The following is a 14386-nucleotide window of genomic DNA, read 5'->3' as shown; positions in this document are numbered from 1 at the left end:
TGATGGGGTTGTTTGTTTTTTTCTTGTAAATTGTTTGAGTTCTTTGTAGATTCTGGATATTAGCCTTTGTCAGATGAGTAGATTGCAAAACTTTTCCCATTCTGTCGGTTGCCTGTTCACTCTGATGGTAGTTTCTTTTGCTGTGCAGAAGCTCTTTAGTTTAATGAGATCCCATTTGTCAATTTTGGCTTTTGTTGCCGTTGCTTTTGGTGTTTTAGACATGACAAAATTCAACAGCCCTTCATGCTAAAAACGCTTAATAAATTCGGTATTGATGGAACGTACCTCAAAATAATAAGAGCTATTTATGTCACACCCACAGCTAATATCATACTGAATGGGCAAAAACTGGAAAAATTCCCTTTGAAAACTGGCACAAGACAGGGATGCCCTCTCTCACCACTCCTATTCAACATAGTGTTGGAAGTTCTGGCTAGGGCAATCAGGCAAGAGAAAGAAATCAAGGGTATCCAGTAGGAAAAGAAGTCAAATTGTCCCTGTTTGCAGATGACATGATTGTATATTTAGAAAAACCCATTGTCTCAGCCCAAAATCTCATTAAGCTGATAAGCAACTTCAGCAAAGTCTCAGGATACAAAATCAATGTGCAAAAATCACAAGCATTCTTATACACCAGTAACAGACAAACAGAGAGCCAAATCATGAATGAACTTCCATTCACAATTGCTTCAAAGAGAATCAAATACCTAGGAATCCAACTTACAAGGGATGTCAAGGACCTTTCAAGGAGAACTATAAACCACTGCTCAGTGAAATCAAAGAGGACACAAACAAATGGAGAAGAACATACCATGCTCATGGATAGGAAGAATCAATATCGTGAAAATGGCCATACTGCCCAAGGTTATTTATAGATTCAATGCCATCCCCATCAAGCTACCAATGACTTTCTTCACAGAATTGGAAAAAAACTGCTTTAAAGTTCATATGGAACCAAAAAAGAGCCTGCATTGCCAAGACAATCCTAAGTCAAAACGACAAAGCTGGAGGCGTCACGCTACCTGACTTCAAACTATACTACAAGGCTACAGTAACCAAAACAGCATGGTACTGGTACCAAAACAGAGATACAGACCAATGGAACAGAACAGAGTCCTCAGAAATAATACCACACACTTACAGCCATCTGATCTTTGACAAACCTGAGAGAAACAAGAAATGGGGAAAGGATTCCCTATTTAATAAATGGTGCTGGGAAAATGGGCTAGCCATAAATAGAAAGCTGAAACTGGATCCTTTCCTTACTCCTTATACGAAAATTAATTCAAGATGGATTAGAGACTTAAATGTTAGACCTAATACCATAAAAACCCTAGAAGAAAACCTAGGTAGTACCATTCAGGACATAGGCATGGGAAATGTCCTTTTTTCTTAATAGTGCATTTAATATATTTTAGCATGTCCTGACTTTTAGGATCTTGTGTTTGAATAACTGTTATATAAAATTAATTTAACCAGATTTCCCCTTTTCTCTAGACTTCTTTACTCCTAACAGCTTTCCTCCCTCATCTCCTTCTCTGCTTCCTCTTCTTCCAGTTGCTCAGGGGAGAAAAATGAAGTATACTTTTTTTTTTTTTTGAGATGAAGTCTCGGTCTATAGCCCAGGCTGGAGTGCAGTGGTGAGATCTTGGCTCATTGCAACCTCCGCCTTCCGGGTTCAAGCCATTCTTCTGCCTTTTAGCCTCTCAAGTAGCTGGGACTATAGGTGCCCACCACCACGCCCAGCTACTTCTTTGTATTTTTAGTAGAGACGAGGTTTCACCATGTTGGCCAGGCTGGTCTCGTACTCCTGACCTCAAGTGATCTGCTCGCCTTGGCCTCCCAAAGTGCTGAGATTATAGGCATGAAGCCACCACACTCGGTCTGAGGTGTACTTTTATTACATGATTGAATTTGCAAAGGGAAATGTTTAGTTAAAATAAATGAGATTTTGCAGGTTTTGCTACACCTGATACTTAATAATAGATGCTAGATTGCTCATTGATGATGAAACCACATCTTTGGTTATATATTTGTCTACTAGATCCCAAAATATTCCCACTTAGGGAAATTTGTCACCCTGTATCATAGTAAATTTTTCTGGGATATAAAGAGAAATTATAGACTGCATAAAATTATGTCATGTTCTCCAAGAAGAAAGCTACTGGCGCCATGTGGGTATTTAAATGTAAAGTAAATAAAATTAAATAAAATTAAAAATGCAGTTCCTCAAGTCAAGCCACAGCTCAAGTGCTCAAAAGCCACATGTGGCCAGTGGCTAACCATATTGGACAAACGGCTATAAAACATTTTCACCATCACAGGCAGTTCTATTGGATAGCCTTGGGGTAAAGTCTATATGTGTTGCCTGTTAATTAGAATTTAAAAATCTTTTTTTTTCCTTTTGGTTATCATAAATAGTAATAAAAAGCAGAATTTCTGTCAATATTTTTGGAAACAGCAAACAGCTCAAAATTATTTATAGTAAAATTTACTCCCCTGCCAACTTAATTTTTTAAATGATGCAGTAAAGTAAAACACATATCAACACAGGGTACCAGCGCTTTGAAATTCTGGAACATTTAAAAAATGTTTGACATGGTATAAAATCCTGGAGTGGGCAGACTAGGGGTGGGATATTCTATCAATTGGGTCAGGATCTAGAGAAGATGATGGAAGAGAAACTGACTATTTGTAAAAGACGCTCAGAAGAAGCAAATGAAGTGGAGATATAATGTGTTTATTTGGGGCACATACTTTTATGTTATAATTAGAGTATTCATGGAAATTAACCTGGGAAAATTGGAAGCCATCAGAAAGAAAACACAAGGGATGAAGAGGAACCACCAATGAGAAAGAAAATATAAGGGATGGAGAGGAACCACCAATGATCCTCTAGTCAGTAGAAACAATCACTGGGATTTGTTATATATCTTTCCAGCCTTCCTTTCTTTGCCCTACAAACAGGCCATACTCATTAGGCAGTGAAGGATGGCAGTGAAGAGCACAGACAAGATGTTAGTCTGAGAGGAGAAGTGGGTGATTAGGAGCGCCAACACTGAGTCAGATGGCTTGAGCTTGAAATCTCAGCTCTGCCTCTTACTGTCTGCAAGAACATAGCAGCTTGTTTAACTCCTATTTATCTGTGAAATGAGATGGTCCTGCTGTCTACCTCTTTATGTTCTTGTGAGAACTGAGGGATTAAAATATTAAACTCATTAAAGACTATGTTACTAGTATTACTGACCTATTAGGTGGGTAATACAGGCACATGGTAAGTTCTTAATAAGTCTCTATGTTTATTATAGCAGGGAAGCAGACATTTAAACAAGTGACTGCAGTGAGGTTAGATAAGTTTTGTGATAGGGTGAGTTCAGCAGTGAAGTTAGATGAGTTTTGTGATAGGGTAAGTTTTCTATGATAGTATATGTTGAGATGACTTAATTCTTGATAATTATTTAAACAAAGTGAATTTAGCTTAGTATGATTGGTTTTTGTTTTAAATGATGTGTTCATAGTTTCTCAAATCAAATCTAACTTTTTATAGCTTGTAGTCTTTAAAGTTTGTTTATTACCTCGATATGATACATATTTAAAGGTTCCAAGATATTAAGTAAAAATGTCGCTCTGATCATTCTGGTAATATCATAAGTGTCAAAATTCTTTCCCTGAAGCTTTACATTGTGTACCAGGTTGCCAAAAATGTCATAGAATCCTCTCTTAGCAATAGCATCTGGCTAATCAGAATAAAATTTATCTTCCAGACTTTTACAATGGAGTTTGGTTAGCTTTGAGTATAATTAAAGAGTGTATTACTTGATACCTATTAAAGACAGGAAATTGTGAGGTGCAACTGTTTTTCGTATATGGTGGGGGACATTTTTCTTCAACTATAAATAAAAAGAGACTAAAGTGAGTTTTCAAGTATAAAATGTGAAAGGACACCTATACAAAAGCTGAAATAGATGAAACCGAAGTGCTGACAGTTATGTGTTTGTCAACAGGTCTTTTGTTTCTCAACCTTCTGCTAGATTTTTTAAGGAACTCAGTCTGTCTTACATGGCATTTACGTAGATTCTTGCCTTTGTGTTTCTTGGGTCACAATAATGGGAAATGAAGGACTAATTTTAAAAATTTATTATAAGTCTTGTACAATATGAAAAATGATCTCATTTATGCTAAATAATTATAAGAAATGTCACTAGCTATGAGAAATCCCTTCGTTTCTTAGAAATTTGAAGTCGAGGGGGAAAGTTGGCAATTTCAAAGAAAAGAATGAATAAATATAATAAAAGGAACAGTGGGCAGATGTTCCTGGATGTGGCACCCAGGCGCAAATAGTGCCAGCTTCTTCCCTCTTGACAGTGATTCCATAGCAACCTGCCAAAATGTGGCTGGCAGTTTATTGCTTTGCTTTAATCATAATTTACATTTTTAGCAGGAATATAAACGGCAACTGATACTTGAAATATGGCAGCAATAGATTTTAGATATAACAGACATCACAAAACTTACATGTTTATTGAGGAGAAAGACAAAGGCTAGGTTTCAAGTGGGTTCTCTTTGATAAAGACTGTTTTTTCCATCTGACTCCATGTTACAAACACTGGGCCATAGTAATAAATGAATTAGACACACATACATGTCACCTATGGGTTTATATTAGCATATACAAACATGTTACATGTATGTAATATGTCATAAACATATAACTTTAGGATATCCAAGGATTCAGATTCTCTTTTCAAGTATAACAGTGTGCAACTATCTGACATTATTTGCTACCAGGTGAACTTATATGCATTTGATTTTCTTCCAGATTCATGAAAAACTACACTACTATGAGAAGCAGAGTCCGGTGCCCATTCTCCATGGTGCGGCAGCCTTAGCCGATGACGTAAGTGTGCCTCTCCGAGCTCGCCGGGACGTGTCTGCTGCAGACCTGGCCCAGGCAGAACCTGTCCTAGTGCAGACAGATGCCTGTGATCCTATGAGTGAAAAGCAGAAGAGGTTACACATGTTTCAAGAAGTCCTGTCATCACTGAGCTTATGTTAATATTATATTGATTTTCATTCACTTTCCTGTTCTAAAAATTTTGCATGTAGCTACTCTCTTGTTCTGCTTTGGTAGCTACGTAATAGGAATTTTAGGCTTTAAACTCATGGAGAGAGAGAAGCTGTCAGCTGTTGGTGTTCTGAGAAAGTCACAGACAAGAGGAATGTTATGGAGAAATAAAGACAAATGAGATAGCTCTATTGCTGACAGTACTAAAAAATGACAGATACTAGGATACGAACGAGGCATATGAAATACATAAAAAGACAGGATTGTTTTTATAATGGATTATAAAACATAGTAACGATTTATGGGTATTAGGCCTTTCCAAATTACCTTCATAACCAAAAAATAAATTTTAGAAGCAGTTGGCATTGATGGAGTAGTTAATTTCCTGTAGCTATAATTTTATTTTAAACTTGGGGGAAGGGAACTAGCTCGCTGATTCTTACTGTTAACTTTCGGACTCGGATGAATTGAGAACACACCTGGATAAACTATAAAGGACACGAAGCTGGAATAGAAATATGTTTAGTGCGAAGGCTGGTTTTAGTGATATCCTGTAGCTTATTTGTTGCTTTTAATATTTTTTCCTTTATTTTTGATAAGACAAGCTATAATTCAGTGTGTTAAAATATTCAGGCCATCATATAATTAAAAAATTGGCCATCTTGAGAAGTTGATTTTATTTGAACTCCTTTGCATTCTAATTTAGAAAATACATATAGGTAATAAATATGCAAGTTCCATGCTATTTGTTTAGTTCCCATTTTTCTTTCTGTTTTTATCTACAAAGATTACACGTATGTTTCAATATATATTTAATGAGGAAGCTTACTTCTGCATTATTGAAACAAAACTTTTTAAATGAAGGCGAATAAAGATGTAGATACACTTGCTCAAGTAAGGCACAGTTGCCACCCAAGAAAACCTTAAAAACGTCAGTTTTAAAACATTTACTATTCAGAGTTTTGGGAAACATTTGTTTATAAACCAATGTTGTTGTGGTCCAATCATATTACAACAATATTCCTTTATAAAAAATTAGAGACTGCTGTGTAAATATGATAAACCATAGTATCTTATAATTTGTCAGAGCAGTATATTTAAATGTTAAAATACATTGTTATGTTTTAAGTGACTGAAGTATGCAAATAACCTTTATGTCTTTTTGTAAATTAAAAGTTCTGTAGAAATATTACCTCAAAAAAGTAAAAGCAATGTTTGAAAGGTAATAATGACTGTATAATTTTCTATGATTTTATTTTTGGTGTATAATTTATATTATGCCCTTCTTTTAGAGAAAAGTCCTTTTCCAGAGATAAGAACAATTATTTTTAGCTTGGTAGAAAAAGTAGGGGCAAATGGAAATTTCATGCAAGGTTTTAAGATGAGTTTTTAAATAAAAATACATTTATATATATACCACATATTTCATAATTCTAGTCTTTTTTCCTGTTTGAGTCTTGCTTTTCTTATGAAAATTATGTGATCTTTCCTATAGCCTGAAATTGAATTGGAATTTAGATAGGAATATCTCTTAATGGAAGACATGGGGCAGGTTTGAAGTTGTAACACTTTCTTTATGTAGAACCCAAATGGGAATTCTTGGTTATTATAGTAGGGTACAGTCAGCATTTTTGGTACCAGGGTAGCTGTCAACCCATTATAGCTCATTTTACGATTGGTATTATGATTGGTTGGTATTTAACAGATTTCTTCATCTGTATAGGTAAACGTAATAAAAGTTTCAGGCCATTTGCTCTATTAGGGACATTCTAATTATTTTTGCCGTAGCTCTAAACAGCACAGCTACTGTGGGTTTTTGGAATCCCCATGGGTTTTTGGAAACCCTGTGGATTTCACCACCTCATTCAGAAGTTCTGTTTTTGTGGGGGTTGGGGAAGGTTACAGTGTCAAAGCTTTATCCAGTTCTTACAAGTGGTCCTTTGTCTAGGTGCAAAAGACCATTCACATGGACGAAGTGCTGGGGTTTGCCCTCCTTGCAATAAATCAGAAGGTGATCTTGGCTGATATGATTACTTGATTTGTACTCAGCTGAGAGCCTGGGCTCAGATCTGGACTACTGAAGGCCTAAAAGGAAGAGCAATGATTGATGATCTGTTTTTTTTTATGCTGACCTCTCCTTAAAGATTGGAAAGCAATAGCCTTGAGCAAGTCAGATTCTCAGTTGTCACACACCCAGTCCCACAATGCTCTTACTAAACGTTCTTTACATCGATGTAATCTCCCTTGCAGCTGGCCGAAGAGCTTCAGAACAAGCCATTAAACAGTGAGATCAGAGAGCTGTTGAAACTACTGTCAAAACCCAGTGTGAAGGTGAGGACATGTTACGCTGGTAATAAATACCTTCAAACAGGGCCACTTTCTGAGCCTTCCGATGAATTTTGTTTCGAGCATCAATTCTCAAGTAAATGTATTTCAAATAGGGCACAGTATTTTAATAGCCTAAATCCTATTAATGAGAAAGAGGTGAACTTTTGATTATAATGTGATGAGAAACTGCAAAATACTCTTATTGGGAAGCTCAGAATTTAAGTTCTGACAAATATAATGTAGCTTCAAGGTCATTTTCGTTTTAAATAAAGTTAAGAGTACACTATACAGAACCTACTAGTAATTTTGTTTAGGTCTATTTTACTTGGGTAGTTAACAGGATTCCAATATGTTTGACAAATATACATATTTTTCTGTAGGATCATTTCAGCATTCCTCTTTCTTTCCCCGTTCACCTCCCCATTTCCTGTCCCTTTACTAATTTACGTTTCAAAATGTCATTCCATTTTACAGAGAAGAGCACTTTTCCAGTGTAAAATACTCATAAAATATTGGCAGACAAATTTCAATTCTCCCTTTCCCATTGCCTCCTAAGTTTATCACTTATTTTTCCGCCAAATGTGATCAGTTTACAGCAGGCATTTCAGAATCTTCCTGTAGTTATTCTGAGGTCATTACTGCACTAAATCCTGCACTGTATACATTTTGGACTTGACACTGTGGCAATTATGTGTCAGATATTGTTCTGTGAGTCAGAATTACATATGGATTATGTGATTACATAATTAAAATACTCATTTAACTTGTGATGATTACTGGTGAGCATATGTAGAGTGTTGGATGAAAATTTCTTCCTAGGTACAAAAACTAGTTTCTACTTTTCTTGAGAAATAACTTTCGGAATTGTGCCGTATTTGGCTTTGAATTTATTTTTATAAAAACAGAGATGGTATTAAATAAAAGATGAGGTTAAAAACATGCGTGGACTATAAGCCCTAATCTCTGTAAGTAAATAGAAGTACATGCATGTATTGCTGTAAAAGCTAAACAGGCTATGATTAGTGATGTGAGGGTAATTGATTTGTAGTGGTTTAGGAAGTTTATTAAATTTTTGTTCTAAAAGAGCAAGGATCAGATTAGAGCAGAAAAGTTCCTAGATGTTAAAGACAAAGTATGTAAAAACATTAAGGAGATTTTTAGCCACAAAATGTTCTGAAGATTTCTTCATTTGGTCTTAGACTGCACCTGAGAAGTTAGTGTCACCCGGGGGAGGGTGAGGTTAGCTGTGAGTAGCTTGTTAAACTCCTTTTTGAGTTTATTGTTTTGGTTCAAGGGTATTAGAAATGAAAGCAGCATGTTTCAGACAAAAAATATCCCCAATCATGGTATTTGGTTCAAGAGTGTTTCAAATGGAATAGCTAATTATGCCATATTATACTGGATGAGAACTGGTATTTGGCTCAAGAGGGAGGTATGACTTTAGACGTTATTAAGAAGGGCCGTTTGATAAAATTTTATAATAATTAGTTACATTTTATTATGTGGAAAATATTTTAGGTAGATAATTCGGTTATTTTTCTTTTTATCTAGCAGTGTGACTAAAGAATGGTGTAAAGTTAGCATGAAAGACATATATTCATATGTGTAGAAAATAGGTAATATTCCAGGATACATGATGTTTCGTTTGGCAATGTCGGTTTGTAGTTAGCTAGTCTTGGGAAGAAAATATCTTTTTTCCCTTTTTGATCTAACATTTGACATTGCTTTTCTTGAAGTCATTCTTATTATCTACCATCACTTCGACCTCATTTCCATATTACTTTAACAAGTTAAGCCCCCAAATAAATTTTAGACTATTTCAGGATATAATCAGTTAATCTATTTTTGCCCTGGGAGTAAACTAAAATCTTTTTTTGTTTTCCTTTTAAACAGAAGCAAGGTATGTAGGTTGTTAGTTGAATTGACAGTTAAAATATGAAAAATGTAACTCTAATGTGTTAATTTGAATATTTAATTTCTAGTGGATTAGGGAAGTTATTTACTTTTTAAAGATTTGCTATTTCATTTTAAATACTTAATTCATTGGACTGAAAAGGAAGTTGAAGTATATCTTCAAAGTAATAGAACTTTAAAAAAACAGATACACAGACACACACGCACGCGCACACACACATACACACACCCACCCAAATATGCACCCACTCTGGGAAGATAATACACATATTCCACACATCTGCCAATTCTTTCTGAAAATTTTTATAACTTTCTTCAGCAATTCCTAAATGTCACCAGCAACAGATCTTCACTCATCCATTTATTCTTTTTTTTTTTTACGGAGTCTTCCACTGTCTTCTGGGCTGGAGTGCAATGGCGCGATCTCGGCTCACTGCATCCTCCACCTCCCAGGTTCAAGTGACTCTTCCACCTCAGCCTCCGGAGTAGATGGGATTACAGGTGTGTGCCACCACACCTGGCTAATTTTTATGTATTTTTAGTAGAGACGGGGTTTCACTATGTTAGCTAGGAACGCCTCAATCTCCTGACCTCGTGATCCGCCCCCCTCAGCCTCCCAAAGTGCTGGGATTACAGGCATAAGCCACTGCGCCCAGCCATTCATTTATTCTTAGATATTTTTCTATTAATGCCTATTGTGTGCCATGCCCTATGGATGCAGATTGTAGAAGATATATGTACACTAGTGAAGGTGATAGGAGAAATACTGGATTTAAAAGAAGGAGTGCATGGAAATGATATGAAATACATAGGAACCGTGCTAAACCCAAACTTGGGCAGGGGGAGAATATTGAAGAAAACTTTACAGAGGAAGTGGCATATAAGTGAGACCTCATGGTAGAGTATGAGGGAAACAGAAGGGGACAAAGAAGTGGGAGATGGGTCGGGGGTGGGATGTGAAAAAGAAATGATTTCGGTACAGGGAAGAGCAAGTAAAGTCCCATAAAGGAAAAACTTTCAGTTTGAAGATGTAAAAATGCAAAACCAGCCTCAGAACAGGTGAATGGATGGCTTGCGAAGGAGGAAGGGGTAACAGTTTGGAGCTGGGGAGTCGAGCCTTTTCAATAGGGTTTGTCAAGTACAGTCTGCTTCATGCCTGCAGTTCCAGCATTATTACAAATAAATAGTCTTTCTCCCATTTTCAATCGTTTCCCTATTTGTGGGATAAATTATATGGCCACACCTGAAATCGTGAGCTTATTAAAAAGTGGAAAACCATTCAAAGGATTTGAAGCAGGAAGTGATATGTCACTCCATATGTAGTCTAAGACCAGCCTTTTGAGGCATTGGGAGGTGTAGAATGGGAGAAATACAATACTGAGTGGAGAAAGGCCAGTGGGAGACTGTAGAAATAATTCAGATAGAATACTAGCACTTTGGTTGGCCAAGGTGGGCTGATCACCTGAGGTCAGGAGGTCGAGATCAGCCTGGCCAACACGGCGAAACTCTGTCTCTACTAAAAATACAAAAATTACCTGGGCGTGGTGGCAGGTGCCTGTAATCCCAGCTACTTGGGAGGCTGAGGCAGGAGAATCACTTAAACCTGGGAGAGGGAGGTTGTAGTGAGCTGAGATTGTGCTTATCACTCCAACCTGGGTGAAAGAGTAAAACTCCATCACACACACACACACACGTATACACACACACACACACACACACACACACACACGTATACACACACACACACACACACAAAAGCATACGACTGAAGTCCTAATGAAAGAGTGTGGGATGGGTGGAAGGAAGCATGGGGGATGGGCAGCTTGAGGGACAATTTCATTACGTGGTCTTGGAATAACTAATACTTTGGGATAAAAAAAGAACAATTGCCACTAGAGTGAGCTCCAAAAATATTAAAAATTTAAGTGTAAAAAGTTGAACCATAAAAATATTATTGGGCCGGGGGCTGTGACTCAGTCCTGTAATCCCAGCACTTTGGGAGGCCAAGGCGGGCGGATCACAGGGTCAGGAGATCGAGACCATCCTGGCTAACACAGTGAAACCCAGTCTCTACTAAAAATATAAAAAATTAGCCAGATGTGGTGGCGGGAGCCTGTAGTCCCAGCTACTCGGGAGGCTGAGGCAGGAGAACGGGGTGAACCCCGGAGGCGGAGGTTGCAGTGAGCGGAGATCACACCACTGCACTCCAGCCTGGGTGACAGAGTGAGACTCCATCTCAAAAGAAAAAAAATATATGTTTTTAATTGAAAAAATATATATTAGAAGAAAATTTGAAAGTTATGTGATCATGGGCCAGGCACGGTGGTTGACGCCTGTAATCCCAGCACTTGGGAGGCCAAGGCGGGCGGATTACCGAGGTCACCAGATGGAGACTATCCTGGCTAACACAGTGAAACCCCATCTCTACTAAAAATACAAAAACTTAACTAGGCGTGGTGGCAGGCGCCTGTGGTCCCAGCTACTCGGGAGGTTGAGGGAGGAGAATGGCATGAACCCGGGAGGTGGAGCTTGCACTGAGCGGAGATTGTGCCACTGCACTCCAGCCTGGGCTACAGAGGGAGACTCCATCTAAAAAAAAAAAAAAAAGAAGAAAAAGAAAAGTAAAGAAAGAAAAAAAAAAAGAAAGAAAGTTATGTGATCATGGAATAGAAAAACGTTTGAAACACAAAGACAGGAATACACACATACAGACACACAAACATGCACCCATAAAGGAAAGAATATTTTAAAATCCATAAGTGAGGTTAGAAGGAATCATTTATTAATATACCTGATTTATGATATTTGTCTTTAATAAGATGTCTTAATTTATTACGTTCACTTTATTTTACCTTTTACAAAGTGACTTGATAAAGACTTAAAAGGAAATAGAGATATTCTTTTTTGATAATACATAATTGTATTTTTCATTTAATTTATAAAGACAGCAAAAGCCCGTATCCTCCTTGCTTTATTAGTGAGGATGAGTATCTTTTCCTATGTTTTTATATTTTTATTTCTTCTGCGAATTGCATGTTCATATACCTCTAGGGATAACTGCTCTTGGCTGGCTGCATTACCTTTCAACCCTTTCTATATATATAAATATTAAGTATGTTTTTTCCTCAGTATATTCTGTGGGATCATAGAATGCACTACTTACTGTGATTTTTTTTTTTTTTGCTTTTAATATTTTTGGCATTTTGTAGCCTTCTCTTTGTGTCAACAAAATTATTTAACTTTTTCTTATAGATGAACCTTTATTATTTCTGCTTTTCTGCTATTTAAATAAGACTATGATGCACATCTTTTGTTTATTAGACAATTTTATGGGTTTTGTCAAAATATACTTTAATTAGGACAGTAAATTATTGGGGCATACATAATGTTTGTACATTTTACAGTTTTGATCATTATTTCCAGCTTGTTGTTAAGACAGACCTTCTTGAGCACCTGCTGTATAGTGCATGAGAAGGCCTGTTTCCCTATGCAGTTGCAATTTGCAAAAGCTATTTTTAATTAATATTCTTTTTCTCTTTTTCTGAGACAGAGTCTTGCTCTGTCACCCAGGTTGGAGTGCAGTGGCACAATCTCAGCTCACTGTAACCTCCACCTTCTGGGCTCAGCGATTCTCCTGCCTCAGCCTCCCAACTAGCTGGGACTACAGGTGCATGCCACCACACCTGGCTAATTTTTGTATTTTTTGTGGAGTCGGGGTTTTGACCTGTTGGCCAGGCTGGTCTTGAACTCCTGGCCTTAAGTGGTCCACTCACCTAGTCCTCCCAAAGTGCTGGGATTACAAACATGAGCCACCATACACAGCCTCAACTAATATTCTTTTTTAGCTTTGCTAGTTGATCACCACTAGAATATAAGCCACATGAGAATAGGGAATAAAAATTGCAGATGTATAGCAAGCTTTCAGTGAGTACTGTGTGATGAAATAATGGTTAGTAAAAATTTTGTGTTTTTCCTAATGAATTGTGAGTGATATAAGAATATAAAATCATTATTATATATTTCTCCTTAGTTATTTTTCTTTAATCTTACATGCATTTTCTAAGACTGGGTAGAAATATGTACTTTTATGTAGTAGAATTTGGCATTCTTTTTCTTTATGACTTCTGGGCACTGAGTTAACTTAGAAAGGACTACCATTCTTCATGACAAGTTCAGGAAAATTTGCTTTCCTGTTTTATTTTGACTTAAATTGATTTTTTACAGTTTGAAATCTTTAATTTGTATGAAAGTTTGGTGTGTGGTATAAGATATGGTTCTAGTTTTTTTTATTCAAGTGGATAGCGATTTTCTCACGTTTGATTTGTCTTTATTATGTATATGAATCTGTTTTGAACTATTGGTTTGATTGTTGTAAATTTGGTTATCTTATCATTTTAGTAATTACAGCATGATACCTGCTAAGGCCAAATTTCTATCATTATTCTTGCCAATGTATTTTTCCAGAAGAACTTTGGAATTCTCTCTTCATGTCCTTAAAAAACCCTTTGGGATGCAGTTGAATTTTCCAGTCAAAGAACATGGCAATATATTTATTTAGGTCAAATGGTTTCTTGTATAAACCTGGAATATTTCCTGCTAAGTCTGTTCCCAGACCTGATGTGTATGTGTGTGTGCACGCACACATGTATTTATAAGTATACACACATATATATGTATAAATTAATTTTCCCCAATGTATACTACTTATTATTTTCTAACAAGTATATTGTTTCTATATGGTAAACATGTTAATTTCTATAATACTTATTTTATATCACCTTACTGAAATATTTCATTTTTAAAAATTTTCAGTGTTACGTTATTGACAAGATTTTTTTAAATCTTTTCCTTTTTAGTAATTATAGATCATTTCCTCCCTTACTTTATTGCCTTGATATGGCTTGCATGAAAAAATGCTGAAAACTTGTAGTAAAGGATATGCTTCTATTTTTCTGTACTTTTATAGGGATACTTCTGTGCTTCCTGTTATTACACTTCTGTGCTTCATGTTATTATCATCAAACATCCTGTATGATGCTTGTTGCTGGTTTCTGATAGAATATTTTACAAAATTTTGTT

General features: G+C 36.4%; 1 protein-coding gene across 2 annotated transcripts in view; it reads left to right on the top strand.

The window, feature by feature from the left end:
* MPP7 (membrane palmitoylated protein 7) overlaps window positions 1-14386 on the top strand; it is a 303028-nt gene that overhangs the window by 198996 nt on the left and 89646 nt on the right. For both annotated transcript variants that reach the window (XM_033209887.1, XM_033209886.1), the window contains 2 exons: window positions 4820-4897; window positions 7316-7396. In XM_033209887.1, coding sequence (XP_033065778.1) covers window positions 4820-4897; window positions 7316-7396 — 159 coding nt within the window. The remainder of the gene's footprint in view (window positions 1-4819; window positions 4898-7315; window positions 7397-14386) is intronic.

The sequence above is a fragment of the Trachypithecus francoisi genome, unplaced genomic scaffold (assembly GCF_009764315.1).
Source record: "Trachypithecus francoisi isolate TF-2019V2 unplaced genomic scaffold, Tfra_2.0 Lachesis_group9, whole genome shotgun sequence".
NCBI lineage: Eukaryota > Metazoa > Chordata > Mammalia > Primates > Cercopithecidae > Trachypithecus > Trachypithecus francoisi.
Note: the sequence above shows the minus strand (reverse complement) of the source record. Positions and strands in the feature narration are given on the sequence as shown.